This window comes from Triticum urartu, chromosome 4A, assembly GCF_056163025.1.
Source record: "Triticum urartu cultivar PI428250 chromosome 4A, HENAU_Tu73, whole genome shotgun sequence".
NCBI lineage: Eukaryota > Viridiplantae > Streptophyta > Magnoliopsida > Poales > Poaceae > Triticum > Triticum urartu.
The window spans coordinates 317,841,650-317,864,573 of record NC_141876.1 but is presented as its reverse complement, the minus strand read 5'-3'; the positions used below and the strand labels follow the sequence as shown (position 1 = coordinate 317,864,573).

Below are 22,924 nucleotides of genomic sequence, written 5' to 3'. Positions count from 1 at the left end.
CCTTCGAAGATACCTGTAGAACATCTTTATGATCACCCTGTTACGTTGTGACGTGTGATAGCACACAAGCTATTCCTCCGGCATCTGGGAGTTACATAATCTCATAGTCGAAGGAATATGTATTTGACATGAAGATAGCAATAGCAATAAACTGAATGATCACTATGCTAAGCTAACGGATGGGTCTTGTCCATCACATCATTCTCCTAATGATGTGATCCCGTTATCAAATGACAACATATGTCTATGGTTAGGAAACCTTAACCATCTTTAATCAACGAGCTAGTCTAGTAGAGACTTACTAGGAACACGGTATTTGTTTATGTATTCACACATGTATTTAAGTTTCCGATCAATACAATTCTAACATAAATAATAAACATTTATCATTAATAAGGAAATATAATATAAAATAACAACTTTATTATTGCCTCTTAGGCATATTTCCTTCAACAGACCGGCTGAAGATTAGGCCGGTCACCTCGACTCGCTCAAGAAAACATCCCAACGCAGCCACGTGCGTACCAGGGCCTACGCGCTTACTCTCCCTTCCACCCATCCTTATCTCCTCTACCTTATTTGCTCGTGGACTCATTTTCCCTCAATCCCTCGTTGCAATCCAACCGACGAGCCACACAGATGCCTCGCGCCACTCCGCCGCATCACTCCTAGCCGCCCATTACTCATCTCTCTCGTCACCAATGATGGCCACCCGCAGCTCTTGTAGATCCCCCTGCTAACAACCCCATACGCGCAAGCGTTGCGACTCACGGTGCACAAGGTGGCCGCCATGAGAGATGCAATGGTGATGCATATGGGGAAGAGGGAACACACGGCAAGGATTGTGGTACTACAACCCGCACCTGGTGGAGTTGCAACCGTTAGAGTGTGGTGCTGGAACCATGGGGGAGCACCGGTGCCGTGTCCTGCCACCACCGACGGGGCGGATTGCTGTCATCTTTGCTGGCAGAGCTGCAACCAATGTATTGCAAAGCTGGAACCAGCGTCCGCCGGTGCTCGAACCAGACGCACCTCTCACGGTCGACGTGTTTTTTTTTGCTGGAACCACCATTATTTGTTGTTGGAACCTGCTAGGTTTTTCGTTGCATTGACTTCTTATTCTGCTACTGGGTTTGTGCTGGTTTGCTGCATTGACTTCTTTTTCTGCTACTGTGTTTTTTGCTGGTTCCAGCAACTGTTTCATCAACGGAGCTGCAACCAGTTTATTGCAAAGCTAGAACCAACGTCCACCGATGCTGGAACCATGTATATTTTTGCGACAAGCATATCCATGTTTTGCTAGAACTACGGCTAGAACTACGCAATCTTTTTGCTGGATCCTTGATTTTTGCTGGAACGTCTTTGTTTTCTTCGCTACCAATGGCATCAACAACTCATGTCGGCGGCGAGCAAGGCAGCCGAGGGCAAGCACGGACAGCTCGGGGCGCCGGCAAGCATGGGGCGGCCAAGGACAAGCGCGAGGTGGCTGGCTAGCGCAGGGATCCTCTATTTTTTTTCTCATGCACATGTGCGGGGAAGAAAGAAAGGAGGAAGACGAAAGGAGGGGTTGCATCGGACAGTTTGGAGAGTGCCAATCAAACGGCTGCGCGGCAGCCGGCCGAAATTTGGGCCAGAATAAGTCGCATGAACTCATTTGCGGTGGCAGCAGGGGCCTGGTTGGCTACCGGGTCGCGAGAGGGACATGTTCTGCCTCTGCATCAAAATGTGGCTTCGACTCAGTGGCATGAACTCACTCTGCTTTCTAATGAGTTGTCACCCTTTTGTTTCACCACCCTACTCTCCATCAATATACATGTTCGATAAAATAGAGCTGCAAAAATGCTATTGTCAAGTTTCTGCATCTTTCTTCTGCCACTGTTGCCTAGCGGGTTGGCTTCTCTGCCACTGTTTTCCAACAGGTTGGACATGGGGCTGTCTTCTGGGAGCATAAGCTCGGTTTCTCCTTGGAGGACCTGAATTGTTTTCCTTCTTGCCGCCGCCGCTGATGTTTGCCATGCCGGGAAGAACTATATCTGAAGTTGAGCTTGCGGTTGCTTCCCAAGAATTGGTGCTGTCTCCTGCACTTGTGGTTGGCTCACTAGCAGCAAGAGAAACATACATTCCGGGCTGTATGGCAAGGTCTTTCTTTGGTTCAATTAAACCATTCCGTTCTTGTTGCAGATTAAACAATGACCCAAATTTTTCTCTCCTCTTCTTCTCTGCCTCGGAATGGAGCAACTCTTTATCATCTACTCCCAGGTCAACTGTTAAACATACCTACATGTGAACGGATAAAAATATATTTATGATGGATACCACTTAGGTGTAGCATATCTCTAAAGGATGAAATACTAGAAATAAATAAACTACACTGAGAATCATGCAACTGTAAGAACTAACAGGTCACTAAAGGAAATTATATCCCTATGATAAATGATAAATTTACTAATTATTCCAAGGAAATTATATCCCTATGATAAATGATAAATTTACTAATTATTCCAAAGCAACGATGCAAATATGATGGAGCGCAAGGGATTTTATCTCTAAATAAGAAACTGATAATGCCTGGAAATGTTTAGATGGTTCACTTGTATTTGAATCATATCCACCACATACCATCAGCTGAGAAGTGTTTGCATCCAACAGATCACGAACATGCTCAATGTCCTTTTCATCAAACACTTTGCGGCAAACTGGACAAAATCCTTTGTGATGATTTGCATTATATAGCTTGTCTGAGTTGGACAATCTCAATCCTTCTGAAGAATCAATAACAAGTAGCAACAGAGAAGATTAACCAGTAGTGACATGTAGCCAACGGACAAAATGGTATCAGCATGTATGTACAAAATTACGTTGCCAATAATTGATACTCTGAAAAGATGTCATGTAACGTGGTCAGCAAGAAATAGGGATCAGGAATGTACAGCAATCACTGGAAGTCGAAACTACATTTGTTTTATTTAAGATAATAACCTTACTGATAGAATGGCGTGAAATTTGGAACATGGCGAAGCATCACTGCAAACCAAAGATTTTCCGGACCCAAATTATCCAATAACCGAACTCACCTCCTTTCGTGGACAGAGATTGACAATGACTATTGTTCATTGGAAAATGTTTACAATCGCAGACCGGCCACGTCTCGCACCAGTTGCTCCCACACTCGCCACGTCGTGTCATGGGCCCCATGGGCCCACACACGAAGCACCACCTCCCCCTTTGCCACATATCTTTTTTCCCTCACTCGCACATATCTCTGGTATCTCTCTGGTCAGCTCCACCAACGAGCGACGCACAGAAATCCCAGCTCCTCCGGCGAGCCACGCCCCACAATGTCACAGGGAATTTAATCGTTTAAGTCTGCTCCAATCCCCGCTCCCCGGTAACGGCCACTACAGCAAGACAGGGAACCTCGCCGTGCGACGGAGACGTTCGGGAGGCGGGGACGGTGCTGAGGGTGCTGCAAGGGTCGTGCGGCATGACGGCGAGCTACAAACCAACGCCTGACGAGCTGCATCCGGCAAGGCGACGAGTGACAATCGGTGTTCCACATAGCTGCATCCGGCATGGCGGCGAGCTTCAACCGGCGCTCGACGCGGCTGCAACCAGCACCCGCTGCTGCTGGAGATGACGGCCACTTGTGCTGCAACCGGCAACACCAGCACCAAAGACGATGACATGGGGATGCCGTGACCATGGTGACCACGTGCTGGAACAGGCCGGCGGCAAAGTTGCAACCCCGACCCGACTGTAGAAGCTGCAACCGTCAGGGGCTGCGGTGGGGTTCTTGCAACCAGAGGGCGGCGTTACCAGAAACAGACAATAGTGATGCTGCGACCTCATCCGCCATGTGCTGCAACTGATCAGCTGCAATGCTTCAACCGCAGCCGCCACATGCTCGAACAGGCCGAAGGCGATGCTACCACCGCGGACGCTGCATGCTAGAACCAGCTACATGGTGTGTTGTGGCAGGCGGTGTGGCTAGCTGCGACCGGCTCTACGGGAGAGCTGCGAGGCCATGGGGACACTTGTTTCAACCACGAAGCGTGAGTTGTGCTGCAACGGGAGGGTGCAGCGGCCGTGACCAGACGCATGTAGCCGGTCATGCATGCGGGCTACACAAAGGCCGGCGTCTGACGAGGGAGAGGGACAATGTGCGCCAAAGAGAAGATGGCTCGCGTGAGCGTCCAACTCAATATGTTTTGTACACAGATGATGCATGGGGTTGCTGCAGAGGTAGATTGCCGATATGTTGTCACAGAAGGCCAGCGTGGCGGAGCGCACCGAACAGAGAAGCTCACCAAGGTGCTGGCACAGCCACACACATTTGGCGATGCCAGGGGAATGTATATGGTGCTACCGATGCATTGGATGTCATAACATATTTTGAAATGCTTTTAAAAATCTAGCGCATTGGCACAACAACAATGTAGGTTGTCACAAATTTCAGATCAAATTTGAAACATTGTTCACGATACAAAAATGACAAATTTGACATCAATGTGATAATGGGCCATATCTAAAGCCCAACTTATGTTATGTACTATTTAGTGTTGAATTTTTCATTTTTTGTATTCCAAGCTATGTTCCGCAGTTTGGTTTGAAATCTTAGGACAACATACATTGATATTGTGTGAATCTGGTAAAAAATGAGAAATTTTCAAACATTTTAAAATGTGCTACGCGAGTTTGGTGCACCAGATATTCTCCCCGATCGACATAGGGCAGCTTGGCCTTCGTGTTCACCGATGTGGTAGACGGTTTGCAGTCCCTTGGGAGAGGAAGAAGCCCGTGGACGATCGAGTAACACTGATGCCGAGGAAGAAATGGAGCATGCCGTGGTCCTTCATGCCGAACTCACCGGTGAGCTCGGTGACAACAAATCAGAGAAGCGACACACTGGAGGCGGTGAGGACCAAGGTTGTCAGAATCGCGATTTTGAATCGGATCGGAGCTCAGATGGTAGAATCGTAAATCGTAGAATCTTCACTACCAGGATCGTAGAAACGTAGATTTTATGAACTAAAATCGTAGAATCAGATGGGTAAGTTTGGATCGTAAAGTCGTAGAATCGTATAACAGAATCGCGATTTTAACAACCTTGGTGAGGACGATGTCGTCGACATACAGCAGCAGGTACGCAACGCCACCGTTGCCATTGTAGATGAATGGTGAGGTCTCGAAGTGTTGCGGCGAAGCCGATGGTGCGCAGGAACCTGACGACGAACAGGAACCAAGCGTGTGGCGCCTGCTTGAGGCCGTAGAGGGATTTCGTCAGGCGACAGACATGGTCCGGTTTGTTTGCATTGATAAATCCAGCAGGCTGTATGCAGATCCTTGAGCGTGTCAATGGAGGAAGGTGTTCTTTACGTCAAGCTAGTTGATAGGCCAGCCACGTGAGGCGGCGAGGGTGAGGACAACATAAATTATAGCATGCTTGATGACTGGTGAGAAAGTTGCCCCATAGTCGATGTTCGGACGCTGCCAAAACCCGGCGCGCTTTGTAGCGCTCTAGGGACACGTCAGCGCGAGTTTTGGGGTGAAAACCCCATTTTCCGGTGTTGGTGTTAGCAGGCGGTGGTTGGGGCACCAACTACTAGGTGGTCGCCGACGAGCGTGGTGAACTCGGCGCGCATGGCACCAAGCCGGTTGGGGTCGCGCACAACAGAGCGTACTGATTTGGGCAGCGGCGAGATCTCCGACTAGATCGAGGATGCAGCGACGAGAGCATAGTCAGTGTCATACTGCCGGTTCGTCTGAACGATGCTGGCCTACGCACGGGTGATCATTGTGTGGGCGATGGTTGGAGTAGGTGCAATAGTCAAAGAGGAGGAAGCCAAGCCGCCCCGTCTGGAGTGGATGGCGTCAAATGAATCACCAAGACGCGCGAAAGAGCCCGTTTTAGTAGAGCCGCCCGATGTCGATATCGAACAAAGCCGCTTGAAAGGCTCGATGGCGTGAAGGAAGGCAAGGCAGCTGAGCCGTCCGACGAAGATCGCAGGGCGATGCTTGAACTAATCAAGCACGCGCCATTGCATGGCGCACGTGAGCCGCCTCAGCGATGGCGCTTGTATATGCGCGTACGCGCCACGGGCAAAGGAGTCGGAGCAACACCAGAGTACCAAAGCACCTGCATAACAGGCGGGGCAGGAGCGGAAGCCGGGTTAGTACTAGGTATATGCGCGTACGCGCCACGGGCAAAGGAGCCGGAGCAACACCAGAGTACCAAAGCACCTGCATAACATGCAGGGCGGGAGCGAAAGCCGGGTTAGAGCATCTCCAGCCGTTCAGCGCCCCCAGGGACTGAAATAGCACCTCCTAGGGGCTAGCCGGCGCTATTTTGGCCGTGGGGGCGGTCGGGTTCCCAATCACCGCCCCAGGTCGGCCCCCAAATGCCGTTTTTCTAATTGAGGTTCGGCTAAAATTAGACGAAAAGACATGAATTCGGCTAAAATTCAGGGGGTTTCATTCATATTTGTACATAATAAAAAGACAATAAAAACAAAAAAAACACCAAACTACGCCGCCCGCCGCCGCCCGAGCCTTCTACATGCCAAGGAGCTTGTAGAAGGCGGTGTAGTCGCCGTCGTAGCCGCCGTCATCGTCCTGCACGCCGCCACCGCCGTCTTTGCTACACCCCTGATCTGCGTCGCCGATGCGGGCGGGGTTGGTCGGCACCGGCGCCTCCTCGTCGCTGTCGTCAAGGACAACGACGCCGCCCTCGTCGCGGCCGCGACGCCGCGCGGCGATCTCCTCTAGAGCACGGCGTTGGCGCTCCATTTCCTCTCGGAAGTAGTCTTGGCGTGACCACGCCAGGCCGTCCTCCAGGTCAGCGGCCATGGCCTCGTGCTCCTTCATGGGAAGGAGCGCCGGCTCAGTCTTCGGCTTGACGAGGCTAGAGGAGCGAGGAGAAGGGACACGACCGCCCTCGTTGATGACGAGGGCACCGCCGCGGGTGCGTCGCCCGAGCGGCGTCTCCCGCGGCTCCGGCTTGACGGGGAGGAGCGGCGACCCAACGAGGACGACGACGCTGTCTCCATTCGCCTTGGCGTCCAGGAACTGCCACGGCAGTGAGAGGAGGGGGCAGCCTGCCGGCCTCGATGTGCTCGAGGACGGCTTCGAGAATGCACCCGGGGACGCCCCACCATTGACACCGCCCCTCGGAGTTGTGGCGCCCGTAGGGTTCAGCGCCGTTCGTGGAGGCGAGTTGCTTGGCGTGGTGGCGCTCGATGTACCCCGTCCACAGATTGTGGCTGTCAGGGGCATACCTCAGTTGTTGCCGCGCGTGCTCCGGCAGAGATGCCCGGATTCGCGCGATCTCTGCGCGTCGTTCAGCACCAGGACTCGCCGGCGCTGAGCCTCCACGATTCCGGCACCCGCATGTCAGGCGGCGCCGGGTAGTCCACCTTGTAGAGGAGGCGAGCCTCCGCCTCGTGTAGGTGGCGGCCGAAGCTGTTGGCCGCCGCTCCGTCGCCGGGAAAGCGCTCGGCCATGGTGTCGTGGCTTGAGACACGGGAGAGCGGTGAAGGAGAGAGGGGCTTCGGCGGCGAGACGAGAGAGAGTTGTGGCGAGGCAAGTGTGCGGCCAGCGATGGGGAGGGACGGCTTTTATAGCGACGAGTGGGCGGCGAGCTGGCAGCAGTAGTGTGGACGCGTGGCGGGAGGGGGCGGGGCACGCGGCGGCGCGCCTTCAGTGCGCCACCCATGAACCAATGGAAGGCTAACCGGTGACAGCCTTCGCATTGATTCCCGCGGGAAACTGAGGCGATGAGGACGACGAAGATTCTCAGCGACGCGCAGCCGCTGACTAGGCGGGCCCACCAATTTTTGCGCCAAATTTGTTTCCCCTGGAGCCCCTAGGCGCCCCCAGCGCGTCGGGTTCAGCCTGGGTCCGCCGGCACCAATTTCGGCCCTAACCAGCAAAATTTAGGCTCGTGGGGGCGCGACTAGGCCGATTTTTTAGAGCCAGCGATAAAAATGGGGCTTGGGGGGCTGTTGGGGGGCCGAGTAGAGATGCTCTTAGTACTAGCAAAAGGGAAGCTTGTTTCGTCAAAGCAGAGATGCCAACAGGTGAGCACGGGAAGGGTAATCGAACCAGAACAGCGGTAGCCACGGTGATTGGCTGGAACACACACGACAGAGCAAAGCGTGAGCTTGTGTCAGGGCATAGACGCTATGTTGGGGAAGCATAAACACTCAAAAGCGAACAGGAGAGAGCAGTCAGGTGCGATGCAGAGTAGCTCGAGCGGCACAGCCTGCAATTTTGGAGAAAAGTGGCAATGTTGAGTGCTTCGCCTCAGAACCACAGTGGCATGGAGGTGTGGAAGAGGAGCGAGCACACACCGTCATTGAGGGTACAAAGGATACTCTCGGCTATGCCATTCTGCTGGCTAGTGCATGGATAGGAGAGGAGCACGGTACCATGGGTAGCGAGCAGGGAGCGCACGGTAGCGTTATCAAACTCATAGCCGGTGTCGGTTTGCAGAGCGAGAATGGGATGTTTGAACTATGTTTGAACATAGGCAAAAAGGATATCAGAACTGAAAGTAAATCCAATTTGCGTTGTATAGGAAATGTCCATATATAATGAGTAAAATCATCAAGGATAACAAGGTACGATTCATAGCCTGGCACACTTACAACTACTTCAACTGGAGAAGTTCAAATATCTACATGGAACAACTAAAATGGAATGAAACTACACGCCAAAGACGGCTGAAACGCAGGCGTGTGTTTGCCACAGCGACAAGTGTGGCAGGTGTGTGACACAGCTGTTGTGGCTAATCGGGTACTAAAAGAGCGAGGCAACATTCGAATGCCCGAGACGCTGGTGCCAGAGATCCATGATGACCACACAGGAATAAGTAGGAGAAGAGCGAGCCATGGGCATGCTAGCAACAAGTTAAGGTTGATGGTGGAGTTGCTGCGCAAAATCACCGTCCGAGTGCGACAGTCCTTAATAGAAAAAAAAACAAATTCCTCAAACTGAACAATGATGGGATTATCTCAAAAGGAAGCTGGTGAACGAAAAGAAGATCCTTACTAAAGAAGGGAGAAAGAAGCACATTGCAAAGACAAAAGGGGGAGGAAAAGGTGGCAAAAGAGCCGGCACCAATGTTAATGATGGGGAGGTGATTACCGTTACCATCGATGATGGAGGAAAAGGAGGAGGGACGGAAGTGTTCAAGACTACCGGGCACGAGGACATGTGCGAGGATGCGCCAGTGTCGAGGTACCAACCCGGCATGTTGCCTAATGACGAGGGCCCTGCTTTGGCGCTGTGGAGGGTGGCTTGCAGAGAGGCCATGTCCAATGTCGGTGTGGGTGCAGGGCACCAAGGCTAGCGGGAGCAACATCGAAGGGTCCCTAGCAGGGATAGAAGCCGTGCCATACGTGTCATGCGCCATGGGTGGAGCCGAGGCCAGCATGGTGTGTTGGTGCGGGGTACCAGGCCGAGGTTCAAGCACGCTAGCGCTCGAAACGCGCCAGGCCATGCCTGCACGAGCCCCGTCCAAGAGCTAGAGCGAAGGGCAGGAGCGGAAAACCACGACACCCGTGGTGGTGATGGAGCCGACAAGGGGGGCCACACCCCCACCCCCGGTTGACACGGACTTGTTTCTTCCCGCACCCACAGCCAACAACAGACAAGGTGTCAGCGCTACTAGGTGTTGGAGAAGCGGTACTGCCGCGACCGGCGATAAGGCGTGTGCGGACTAGTCGACGTGGTGCTCCTCGAGCAGGATGAAGGAGCGTGCGCACGCAAGGCGATGTGATGGATGGCATTGTGGTACCGACAACCAAGACCGTGCAGCAGGTGGAAGACCTGGAGGGTCTCGGTGACCGGTTGACCGAGATCGGGCAGTTCACCGGTGTGAAGCTTCAGCTTGTAGTATTGCATGATGGAATGTCGCACTGCTCAACGGCGTCGTACTCGGCACCGATGTAGACGGCGTGGGACAACTGATTGGCAGTGAAGAGCATGGAAAAGGTGGTCCAAACAACGAGTGCAGAGTCCCCGAGCTGCATGCCAACTCCCCGAGCTGCATGCCAGCGTCAAGGAGTCCCGAGAGACGGTCGTATACAACCCGTGCACAATCGCGTGATCGGCCATCAGCTACTCATGATCGTCCGTGCGGGGAAGAGCAGTGGAAACATGGTCACGCAGACCAAACATGTCAAGGATGGCGTCGAAGTGTTGGTGCCATTGAGCGTAGTTGCCAGCATTGAGGTCGGTGGCATCGGATGTCAACCATTTGAAGAACGATGGCAGGAGTGAGCGGAGCTAAGCCAACAGCAGCAGCCGGATGGTAACCATTTGAAGAACAGAGGCAGGAGTGAGCGGAGCTACACCAACAGCAGCAGCCGGCGCAATGCGGAGCACTGGAGCAGCGACCTTGGGTGGAGAGGGGGCAGCGGGGAGGACACCGTCGGCGTCGTCACCGTCACAGGATGCAGGAGTAGATGGGGTTGAAATCCATGGCAGCGGCAGAAGGATCGAGAGTGAAGTGATAAAGGTCCTCAGTGTCTGTTATGTATTAGCTCTCTTGAGTATATGTATTGCAGGCCTCAACCAGGGCTGATCGTGTGCCACTACCATATCAAGCACGATGCCCACTCACGCACTGGGCAGAGCACGTACAAGGAGAACGTGTGCAGCAACCGTGCACTTGTACACACAAACTGACCATACTAACAACTTTCTATAAGAAACTACTGAATGAACAACTCATGTGTGATTCAAATATTAATCACTGGACCTAACATATTTGTAGAGAACTACTCCCTCCGTTCGGAAATACTTGTCCTAGAAATGGTTGTATCTAGACTTGTTTTAGTTCTAGATACAACCATTTCTAAGACAAGTATTTCCGAACGGAGGGAGTAGTTCTGAAGTGCGCGAAACTGATCCAGGCAATATGCACAAAGAACAAGTGTTTTTAAAAGAAAGGAAAAAGGTAAAAATAAGTCTTCTCGCACCTCCGGTAGATACTGTTGCGTCTATCTTCTTAGAATTGGCATCATCATGCTGGAGCCAGCCCCACCATCTCATAATGCAGTCACTGCAGTGGCAAAATATTAATCATCATCAGAGAATAAGCTACTTCCTCCAATCCATATTAATTGTCGTTCCTTTAGTACATCTGACAATTAATATGGATCGGAGGGAGTACTTTTCTTGGTGGGGCAGAGAATAAGCTACTTGTACATATCTGTAGCAAAAGGAATGGCATCGACCTGTGAAAACAGTGGTAGCATGACATCAACTTCATAAATGGCAAAGCAGAATCATGATTATTCTCTGAGACTAAAGGATACAGACACAGTGGACAATCCCCGGCTGGATGATTCATATTCGAGAGGATCTCTCCAGCTTCCTGCACATGAAGTTACTTCCATCATGTGAAAACAGAACATTATGCAGCCTCTTCGACAACAACAATCATATTATGCAGAATTTTTTGCAACAGACTCCGGTAATACCGTAATACCCATTGAGCAGTGGAACTGGGCACATGGGAAATACAGAAGGTATGCTCGTGTGTATTACAAAATCTGTATACACAACCCTGGTTTGAGTTTTGAAAATATCCAATAGCTGCAAATATCAACTGAAACTTCCTAAAGATACAGGACATCATAGTTTGCAGAGCAGCCTAGTATTATTTTGATGGCACCTTATCTTACCCCTTCCTTTACTATATGGATGTGCAAGAAGTGATGTGAACTGCACGTAATACCACCATTATAGCACATGTCAGGACCCTGACAGTGTTAAGAATCAACACTTGATCAAAGTGCAGTTAATATACTACCCCTATAAAAGAACCAAAGGGGCTGACCCAAACCATCTCAACCATCTAAGTACGAAATCTAAAGATCCAAAACCTCCCAATGTTGAGCGCACTAACAAGCCACTAATCCCACCCATCAAGCTTTTCGTACCCACCCATCGGGTTCAGAAGCCAGAGTTTCTGGCTGGCATATCTGAAATCCATCTAAATTCCTCACAATCAACATCTGAAATTGTAATTCCCTTGCCTGCTGTTACTGTCTACTGAATATTTCGGTCCAACCAACACTGGACCTGACAATTGGTATTCAAAGCTAGGTAAATCTTTGGCGGCAAGCTGGATCTGGAGACGGAGCGGAGTTAGGGTTCCTGTAAATCCTCTTCTTTGGTCCCTGGTCCCGGCGGCAGCGATTCTTTCAGGTGTAGTTTTGGTCAGGGAGTACTGTTACTTAAGCTTACTGCTTTAGTGGTAAAATCCCACCCGCCCTCCCACTCTGGTGTACCTTGGTGGCGGGCGGCCCAGGAGGCGGTGATCGGCAGTGGCAAGATCTGCTACACAAACTTAGGCTGTTGTCAAATTCCTTCCTTGGCGGTGCAGATCATACCAGCAGTGAGGTTACAAGGTATCTTACAGGCCTCCAGTTGATCTTGTTGGTTTACAATGGGTGGTGATGCAGATTCTGGCAGTACTGAGCATCTAGAGTTGCAATCTGCAACTGGATGTCAAAACCTTGCAAACAAACTGAGAGCTTGACAGGAAAGAGTTCCTAGAGTTCAGTGAGCATGTCACCAAAAACTTTCAGAACATGCAGAAAACCCTCACTGATTTGCCAACTTCTCTGACTCGGTTTGTTACCACTTTCCCCAAACCCAGAGAAAACTCACCCACTGCTCGTAAGGGTGGCCAAACAAGTGTCCAAAATCACACTCCACAAGCCCCCCGAGGAATCATGTAGGTGGTCTGCCAACACCTATAACTGTTGGTTCTGCAGTCCTACATGATGTGCAAACAGGCAGAGAACTTCAGTTGGATCGCAGTAGCAAAAAAACCTATAGACACCGCACCACCACTTTGCTCAATCCAGACCACCACCTCCTGTAGCTGAAAACAAAAATCCCAACGGGATACAAAATCAGTTGGCTCTCCCCAATACTACTGCTGAACATGAACCAAGTGGACGAACATCATGATCATCAGAATATGAGAGCAAGTGCCTAGAGAGCAACAGTTTGACAATAGAAGACAACATGCTCTAGTGAAACGTGCAAACATGAATATCCCCAAATGTGATGCGAGAACTCCCCCAGAGTAGAAAACTGGAATAGCACTGATATATCTTAAGAGCATCTCCAAGGGGAGTCCACTCCTGTCGTAGCCGCCGTTCGCCTCCCTCATAGCCGCCTCGCCATCCACCCACCCGCATGGATCTTGGGTCAGCGGAGTCAGCGGGGCTGCCCAATGCGTTGGCGCCGAAAGTGGAGAGCGTCGCCCGCAAGGACCGCCATATACGCCAGCACGCCCACTTGCTAGCTGAGAAGACGGCTGCGGTGAAGAAGATCGTTGACCTGGACATGGACATGGCCGCATCCGAACCGGTGTCATCCTCGACCACACCCGCAAGGATGCCGATGTCCACGCCCTCGTCGGCGCTTGTGGTTAACGTCGCCATGTCTTCACAGTGGGGTGGGGGCATCCCGGATGGGTTCACCACAGACGCAGAGGCCTCCACATCCTGCGCGGACACGGGCTGCGAGTCGGCACAGCTCCAACGGACGCTGACAACAAGCTCCGACGACGGACACGCCCACCAACTGTTCGGGGATATGGCTCCCCCAACTCACGTTTATTTTTTCATCTCATATGCATTTTTAGGAGCAAATTTAAGATGCTAGGCTCATTGTGATGCATGTTTGGGACGATTTCATGATGGACATGATTAATGATGGTCAAGAGCCTTCAAATTATGGTGATCAAAATTCGTTGACCTTTGAGGTTGCACAAACAGCAGGACAAGCAAAGAACATGACGAAGAGAAGAATTGCATACACAAACAAATAAGATACTTTGTCGATACGGGGCAACCTAGGGTCATCACTGTTAGAACAGGGTGCTGTGCTGTGTGTAGTTACCATATTGTATAGGGGCTTCTTTGCATATTTCCCTACATGTATATGTGCTGGCTTGTTGGCCCTGATAATGTACAAGCTCATTTTATAACATGGTATAAGAGCTAGGGTTAGGTTTCCCAGCTGCCGCCGCCGCCGCTCCTCTCTCCATCAAGCCTCTCCCCTCTTCTTCTTCCATGCAGACCTGCTGCTGGTAGCCGCCGCCGCCTGCTGGTCCAGGCCACCACCGTTCCAAGCCGCTGCTGCCGCCGTCTTTCTCGGCTGGCGCCACCGCCGCCAGCCTCCCTGGACGCCGCCCTCCTGCCTCTTCATCCGCAGCTGCTGCTGGAGACCAGCAACAGGCCAGCACATATACATGTAGGGAAATATGCAAAGAAGCCCCTATACAATATGGTAACTACACACAGCACAGCACCCTGTTCTAACAGTGATGACCCTAGGTTGACCCTCCCTGGACGCCGGCCCCCTGCTGCTGCTGGTCTTCAATGAGCTGCTGCTGCTGCTCTTCCTGGTATTCGACGAGCTGCTGCTGCTGCTCTTCCTGGTATTCGACGAGCTGCTACTGCTGCTCTTCCTGGTCTGCTGCTACTGCTGCTCTTCCTGGTCTGCTGCTGCCATCAGGCTGTGCCCCCTGCTGCTGCTGGTCTTCAACGAGTGCTCTGCTCTGCTGGAATGGCGCCCACCACCACCGGTGCTGTCCCAGTCCCACGATGTCCTGTTATCTTCAACGGACAGAACTATAGGGACTGGGTGCAGCACATGAAGCTGCACATGAGGGACCAGCTGGTCTGGGAGCACCTCTCTGGTGCTCTGCCTTGTCCCCTGCTGCCAACTCCTCCGGCTGAGTTGGCCTTCCTGGTTGATGCCGATGAAAGCAAGCAACGTGAGATGCTAGATGCCTTTGAAGATGCCACTGAAGAGTATCAGAATCAACTCCACCTGTACAAGCAATGGACTAATGATGATTCTCCAGCCTCTTCTATCTTGGTGAACAGCATGGATGTTGATCTCACCATGGATGTGGTGGCCCTTACCACTGCATATCAGATGTGGGAGCACCTTCGCTGTCGCTATGAATCTACAGGGGATGCCATGTATCTCTCTGTTATTCATCAAGAGCAACAACTACAACAGGGAGATGCTACTGTGGATGACTTCTACAAGGAGATGTCAGCAGTGTGGCGTCAATTGGACTCTCTGGGAGCTGATGTTTGTCACAGATGTCATTGTTGTGTGCAGCAACAAGCTAAGCTAGAGGTTCGTCGCCTCTATGACTTCCTCACTCGCCTCCGGCCGGAGTACGAGCAGAGTCGTGCTCAGTTATTGGCAAGCCATCCTCGGCTCTCTACAGGAGCTGCGTCTACGGAGCACGGGTTTCTTGCCATCCTATTCAGCAGTCCTGGCTGCCCGCGTTCCACCACCGCTACCTCGTGTGCCCTCTTCTACACCGGTGGCAGCAGACTCCACTCGTGCCCTTTGCAACTACTGCAAGCAGGATGGTCACGTGATCATGGAGTGCATCAAGAGGGGAGGCAGGGTCGCCGTGGTGGCCGTCCTCAAAAGACTCGGGAGGCTCCTCTAATTCTCGTGAGGCCCCCCTTGAAAAGGTTCACCAGGAGATGCTCACCTTGCTTCGCTGCCTTGCTGCTTCTGCACCATCCTCAAATTCTGTTGGTTCTGCTGGTCAGACGTCTGGTCCACCACCACACTCTTCGTCAGGTACATCTTCGCCCTGGATTCTTGATTCCGGGTACTCCTTCCACGTGACACCACACATAGATCACCTTTGTGCTGTCACCTCCATGCCTACTCCACTTACGGTTCAGACCGCAGATGGCACTTCTCTTCCTGTTGCTGCAAGAGGGACTCTTTCCACGTCTTCTTTTCATGTCCCTTCCGTTTCTCATATTCCTAAAGTGACTATGCAACTTCTATCTGCTGGTCAACTTACTTACTTGGGTTGTGTGTTATTCTGGATTCTGACTCTTGTTGTGTTCAGGATCGTCATACGGGGACTCTGGTTGGGATCGGTCCTCGGCGCCATGACACCCAGATACGTATTCTGAATGGCAGCATGCTATGCAGAGGAGATTCATGCTCTTGAGCGCACAGGCACTTGGGACCTTGTACCCCTACCAACAGGTGTTCGACCCATCACTTGCAAATGGGTCTACAAGGTTAAGACACATTCAGATGGTTCTCTCATGTGTTACAAAGCTCTGTCTTGTTGCGCGTGGCTTTCAACGGGAGTATGGTCATGACTATGATGAGACTTTTGCTCCTGTTACTCACATGACCACTGTTCGCACTCTTTTGGCTGTTGCTGCCGTTCGGCAGTGGTCCATCTCTCAATTAGATGTCAAGAATGCCTTCTTGAATGATGAGCTGCGGGAAGTGGTCTATATGCAGCCGCCTCCTGACTATACTATCTCTAATGGCACTGTCTATCGCCTTCGACGCTCTCTTAATGTGCTGAAACAAGCTCCTCATGCCTGGTTTGAGTGTTTCCCCTCCGTCATCATAGGAACCGGTTTCTCTGCTAGTGCTCGTGATCCTGCTCTGTTTATTCACACTTCTCCTCGCGGTCGCACCCTTTTACTACTCTATGTTGATGACATGATTATCACGGGGGATGACCACCAATTCATTGATTTTGTGAAGAAACATCTACATGAGCAATTCTTGATGACTGATTTAGGTTCTCCTCGCTACTTTCTTGGACTTGAGATCACTTCTTCCCCTGAGGGCATTTATCTCTCTCAAGCGAAGTACATCCAAGATCTTCTCACTCGTGCCTGCCTCACTGATCAGCGTACTGTTGACACTCCTATGGAGCTTGGTCTCCACCTTTGTCCTACTGAGGGTGAACCCCTTGCAGATCCCACACGCTACCGCCATCTTGTTGGGAGCCTTGTCCATCTAGGCATCACTCGTCCTGACATTTCTTATGTTGTGCACATTCTAAGTCAGTTTGTCTTTGCTCCCACTCACCTTCACTACAGTCATCTTCTTTGGGTTCTTCGTTACCTTCGTGGTACTGTGACTCGTCGCTTATTCTTCCCTCGCTCCAGCTCTCTTCAGCTTCAGGCCTACTGTGATGCGACCTGGGCCAACGATCCTACTGATCGCCGCTCTCTCTGCCTACTGTGTTTTTCTTGGCTCCTTTCTGATAGCCTGGAAGACCAAGAAGCGGACTATTGTATCCCGCTCCAGTGCTAAGGCTGAGCTGCGAGCTATGGCGTTTGTGACTGCAGAGATTACTTGGCTACGGTGGCTTCTTCAGGATTTCGGTGTTTCCTCTGCTGCATCGACCCCTTTGCTCTCCGACAGCACTAGGGCGCTCAGCATTGCCCGTGATCTTGTTAAGCATGAGCTCACCAAGCACATCGGTGTTGATGCCTTCTACATGCATTCTCAGGTGCAAGGGAGGATTGTGGCCCTTCAGTATGTGCCCTCAAAGCTGCAGCTTGCTGATTTTCTCACGAAAGCTCAGACACGGTCACAACACAACTTTTTCCTGTCCAAACTCAGTGTCCAAGATCCTCCTTGAGTTTGAGGGGGGGGGGGGGGGGGTGTTAGAACAGGGTGTTGTGATGTGTGTAGTTACCATATTGTATAGCAATCACCATGGTTATGGATCCATTGCCAAGGGACATGCACAAGTCATATACAAAGGTTAATTCTATCCTTTATGCGTGTCTACTTGGTTCTCTCATGGATGGTATACTATTTGACCCTCCTTCCCTGTGCACCAATAGGCTTGAGTCGAATGAAGAGCACGCAATAGAGGAGGTCATGCATAGGAAAGCGCCCACACCATCCGCGGGGGAAGCCTGGAAGTGAAGGAAGAAACGACAAGACACTCACGTGGCGCAAGATGGCGAAGGATAGCCCATGCCATGTGATCGGTATAACCAACTCACCCCGCCCAGTTACATCGGCTGGAGCCTTGGCAGTTCTCCCAGTTGTACCAGGCCCGGTTACACTGGCCTTTTACCTCGGTTACACCGGCCCCCTAAAGTTTGCGCCACCAACCGTCTCCTCCATCTCGCGCCTCGCCTAACGACCTGTTATACCGGCCAAGTCAACGTGGTATAACCGAGTAACTGTCTGCATGCAACTTAAGGGCCATCGCCCGTGCATCTCCCTTCACCCACTTACCCCTTCATGGTTGGACCTATATATACTCCTCCCACTCCTAGATTTAGGGTTAGCTAAGATTTGAGACATTAGAGCTTGGCTCATCTACCTCCCCTTGTGGGGTCTAACTTCCCTAGTGGGATCGAGGTCATATTCATGGTGAAGACTCCATAGGAGCAGAAGACCTCCTAAGGGAGTAGATTCCTCCATGGAATGGAATTCAAGACCTCCTTGTCTTAGGACTTGGGAAGAACCTCCCACCTTGTTCTTGCTCTTCCTTGGATTTGTAAGAAGCCACATAAATCGTGTGGTGTGGATCTATGTTTACAAGAGGGTATTGCATTGGCATCACTAGTTATCCATGTGTTTCTCTTGTGTTTTCCCTTGATTTTTTCGTGATTTACCTTGTGTTCTTCATGTTCTTCCTCAAATCCACCTCCAATCCATGATCGGGGCCACCTCTTCGGTTTGCTCTATATCATTTGGTGTGTCACGCTTGGTCGCATACTAGCATGGATCCAATATGTGGAAGCGAGCAAAAGGGCTCAAAATATTGGGAAAATAAGTTTTAAATAGCCGGCTAAAGTTTGAGTAGGGTGTCACTAAATAGTATTCATGTACAATTGTACGATAAAGTTATAAAATAGCAGGTTATAGCCCCGCTATAGCTGACTTGGAGAACTGCCGCTATTTGGCATAGCCCTCTATTCAGAACTATGGGGAAAATCCACAAGTACTTCCACGAACACAAGCACTGCATGGAACCACATCCAATCCATAGTGATCGCAATGTAAGCTCTCTCCAGCATAGATGGGCCACCATCCAAGAGTCGATGAACAAGAGGAGTCGTAGAATAGTGATACGATGAGATGGAATGCAGAAGAAATACAAATAAGGATAACGAACCCGTATCCAGGGGAGTACGTTTGATGGAATAAGTTCTTAAGAGTTTTGTGGTGCCTATGCTCTAGTGGTGAATGGGAACCAAAGTGGCATTAGAGTTGGAAGCCATGTACGCTTTGTTTGCTCAATGGTCATCATCTCTCTTGCTTGTTTCATATCTTGCAATATGTTGACATGTGGGCTTTTATAGTTGAGGTTGGCAGACACATTTGTACAATCAAATTGAGAAGAAGCCGTTCACTATGCCGCATTGTTGGTTGGAATTGGAAGGGAAACCCAAGTGGGCAACCCTCTTTCGAGATCTCAAGAACCCTGACAAGAAGGAAACAATGATGGCTCAAGCTCCCACCAATATATTGGGGTAGATGAAGAGGATGAAACAAGTCGAGCGGCAACCAGACTTGGGACCGAACCGGAGAGAAGTAGGATCATGATGGGGAAGTGGGAGAAAAATAGGGTCGCGGGTGGTAGAGTGGCGAGCAAAATGTCGACCACATGGAAAGAACTCCTTTCCAACAAAGGCGTCAAATTGAAAAAAAAAGGACATCAAGGAGAGATACAAACTCTATTTGGATGTTCAAAGGGATAGGATGGAGTTCCATAGGGAGAGGGTCAGGAGAAGATGGATATTGAGAAGATGAAGGCATGGGAGCATACAGAGCTTCAGAAGGCAAAGGCGAGGGGGAGAATTGAGATTGATAAAGTGAGGCCTGCGAGGATCACCGAGGAGTGAAGGACCATGTTAACCGACACTAACCTCATGGATGATGAGGCCAAGATGTTCACCAACATGCACAAAGACATCAACGAGCGCAAGAAAAGCGCCTGATTCATTTGTTTTATCGGTTATCTTTGTATTGTTGAATTTTATTTGTCGTGGATCATGTTGGCTTGTTTGAAATGCTTAACTGTTGTGCTATATTTATTGTTGAATGATCTATAAACATTGTTCGCATGGATTTGGTGGTGCGGAGCACCCTACAGACATCACCATCAACCCCACAAGCTCCAAATGGGTCGATGACTAGAGCTCGCGCACGTGCCATAGACTGAGGTGAATTCTCTCCTACTTGAGCTCCCTATACATTTGGATGAGACTTGGCTACTACCTCAAAGTGGAACTCTATGTGTGATTAGGTACGATGAAGACCACCACGGGAAGCAAGAAAGTAACGCCAGGTCCACGAGAAGGAGCAAAGAGGCATCGAAGAAGATGCCCAGAGATTGAAGACGAGCAAAAGCTCTCTGCATACCCCCCATGCCCGCAGAGCCCTGCACCCCTATGTGCACCGGCTAACCCAGAAACTCTCTAGACATCTCGTGCGCACCTCGCTAACTCTCTAGACACCCCGTGCCCACGCCCCCTTTACCCCGTGCGCATGTGCTTGCATGCGAGCAATGATCGGGAAACTTCCTCCCCTACCTCAAGCACCTATATATTTCGTACCTCTCCCATTTTCTAGGTTAGCAAAGCAAAACTAGATCTTGAGTGTCCTAGAGGATCACAACCTCCATATCCTTTGGATTTGAGAAGACTATCTCAAGACCCTCATCTCACTTAGAGATTTGGGAAGAACCCTACCTATTGCCTGTGGAGTGATTTTGAGGGGAACAGGAAGCTTCACCTAGCCAATTGGGGATGATTTGCATGAAAAAGGAATTTGGGGGTTTAGGGATCCCAAAATTTAAAGTGAATATGTGTCTCCTAGGCTCCTGGATTAAGAGATATATCCATGGGGGTGGGTAACTCTGGAACAAGTAATTGATGACAAATACTCAAATACCTCCCCAAACGTTTTGATGAGCTCCTCCAATGCTTTCACCTTCTGGAAAGGAAAAGGGGTCACATATGTAATCAAAGCCATCAAGTTTGGTTATAGATGGATGGTGGGGGTGGGGTTAAAATTAGGTTCTGGGAAGATACTTGGATTGGTACAGCTCCCCTTGATGTCCAATACTGGGATCTTTACCTCGTTTGCATGGAGAAGAATGTTAGTATCAAAACTGTGTGGGATAGGGACAACCTTAGAATTACCTTTAGGAGGTCCTTTACTCCCCAGATGATGGAGAAGTTGTCAGGCCCGTGGGACTAGGGGTACCCAAGCCCGTCTGCCTGCGGCCCGTCGCGTGGCGCCATCAAAAGGCCCGGCGAGGCCCAGCTTCAAGACTTCACGAGCAAGGCCCTCGTGAGGGCCCCCGCCTCACGAGTCATGCCCTCGTCACGACTCGTGGCCGCGGCTAGCGACGGGGAGGCGGCCGTCCGGCTCGAAGGCGCACCCGTCTCTTCACCTGGAGAAGACTTGCGAGGGGGAAGAGCTTAGGGATGCTTGTTGCGCGTAAAGAAAAAGGGCTGGCGCTTACTCGTCCATGGCGACCCACTTTCTCTTCATCAGGGCCTGCGGCAGCGCGCCGGGGCCGCTCTCAGGCCAGACCCTGTTCCCGGAGGCATGCGGCCCGGGGATCGTCGCCCTGGGGTTCTGCACGCGACTCGCCACGCTTGAAGCAGTGGCTGCGCCCCCGGACTGGACGGCGCCGCCGGCGTTCGCTGGCGTACGAGCGTGTTGCAGGACGGCACGGGGAGGCAAGTCGACGCGTCCCTCCATAGTCGCCGCCTGGGACGCCTCGCCCACGAAGCCCCCGGGGCCTAGGACCACCAGAAAGGGTTGTCCCGAGGCCCCTCGTGGCCCTCAGGGAGCAGCCCCCACTGATCGAAGCGCGGCATCCTCCCGACTAAGTCCTCCATGCTCGTATAATTGTACAGAGGGAGCCCTTTCAGGGAAGCGCGCTTGCTTCTCCACTGGTCAAGATTTGGAGTATCCCACTCAGCACGTCAAGGGGCAGGCAGCCCGTCTGGAGCCTCATTGCATCTTTGGGGCCAATGAAGGCCCACATGGGGCGGGAATGGCGCTGGAGGGGGCAATTCGCCGCCCTCAGGTCAGCCATCCTCGCCGTGACCCGCGATAGCCTCGGGTCGACGAGCCCCTCGTGTCTCCACCCGGAGCTCGCCTCTGCCGGGCCGCGTCGACGTACACCCATTGCCTCTAGAAGCCCCCCGCCTCGGGGCGGATCTCCATGTTGATGCCTTCGCCCGCCGTCCCGCTCACGGCACAGAGCGACACGCACCCAGAGTGCTATGTATCGGCAGTTAGCCGCAGTCAGAAGAAGTGGCGAAGCAGTGCCACTAAGAGGGCGACGCCCACAAAGGCCTCACATAGGAATGCGAAGGCGGAAAGGAGAACAAATTTCGGGTCAAGGTGCAACACATGAACCTGATAATGCGAAAGCACGACATTGAAGAAATCCAAGAATGTGGGCAGCAAGCCGGAGAAGAGAGCATCGAGATGAATGGCGATGGTGGTGGCCTCCAGCTCGATGGAAGGCCGCGAAGCGGGCCAAATCTTCATCGCCTTCCACTCGTTGGAATTGGCCACGATCATCGGGAGGACCTAGCGGTCGAGCGTCGTGGACCGACCCAGGGTGGGTTCCGGCCCCGCTCGGCGGGCCGCCGCCGCTGTGGCCTTGCTCCTCTTGTTCGGGGGTGACATGGCGGCGCGGCGGAACAAGGGCGGCACAAGATCCGACGGGCAGGACGCAAGCTATCTTGAGAAGGAAGGAGCAGTGAACGGGCGCGCAATAAGGTACTAGCGGCCGCACGGCCCGCATGGTCAGCTTTATGTCAGCCTGGACGGATGCCGAGGCATCGTGGGGAAGTGGGGGCGTCCCACGCCCCGTCGTGCGCCACGCGTCAAGCCTGGCCCGTGTCGCTTCGCCCCCCCCCCTTCTTCTCCACTGCGAGCGGGGTCGTGCGCACCGCGGGCCCAGGGGCTACTGTCGGGCCCGTGGGACTAGGGGTACCCAGGCCCGTCTGCCTGCGGCCCGTCACGTGGCGCCATCAGAAGGCCCGGCGAGGCCCAACTTCAAGACTTCACGAGCGAGGCCCTCGAGAGGGCCCCCGAA

At 51.9% G+C, this 22,924-nt stretch overlaps 1 protein-coding gene and 1 pseudogene across 1 annotated transcript in view; one reads left to right on the top strand and one right to left on the bottom strand.

Annotated features, from left to right (window-relative positions):
* Positions 1 to 1,636: 1,636 nt before the first annotated feature.
* Positions 1,637 to 22,924, bottom strand: part of LOC125551693 (RWD domain-containing protein) — a 36,054-nt gene continuing 14,766 nt past the window's right edge. Inside the window, exons 4-7 of the mRNA XM_048714984.2 lie at positions 11,241 to 11,380; positions 10,983 to 11,065; positions 2,620 to 2,762; positions 1,637 to 2,277 (exon numbers count right to left, since the gene is read on the bottom strand). Of these exons, the coding sequence (XP_048570941.2) occupies positions 1,849 to 2,277; positions 2,620 to 2,762; positions 10,983 to 11,065; positions 11,241 to 11,380 (795 nt within the window). The 3' untranslated portion in view covers positions 1,637 to 1,848. The remainder of the gene's footprint in view (positions 2,278 to 2,619; positions 2,763 to 10,982; positions 11,066 to 11,240; positions 11,381 to 22,924) is intronic.
* Positions 14,596 to 15,431, top strand: LOC147975703 (uncharacterized; annotated as a pseudogene).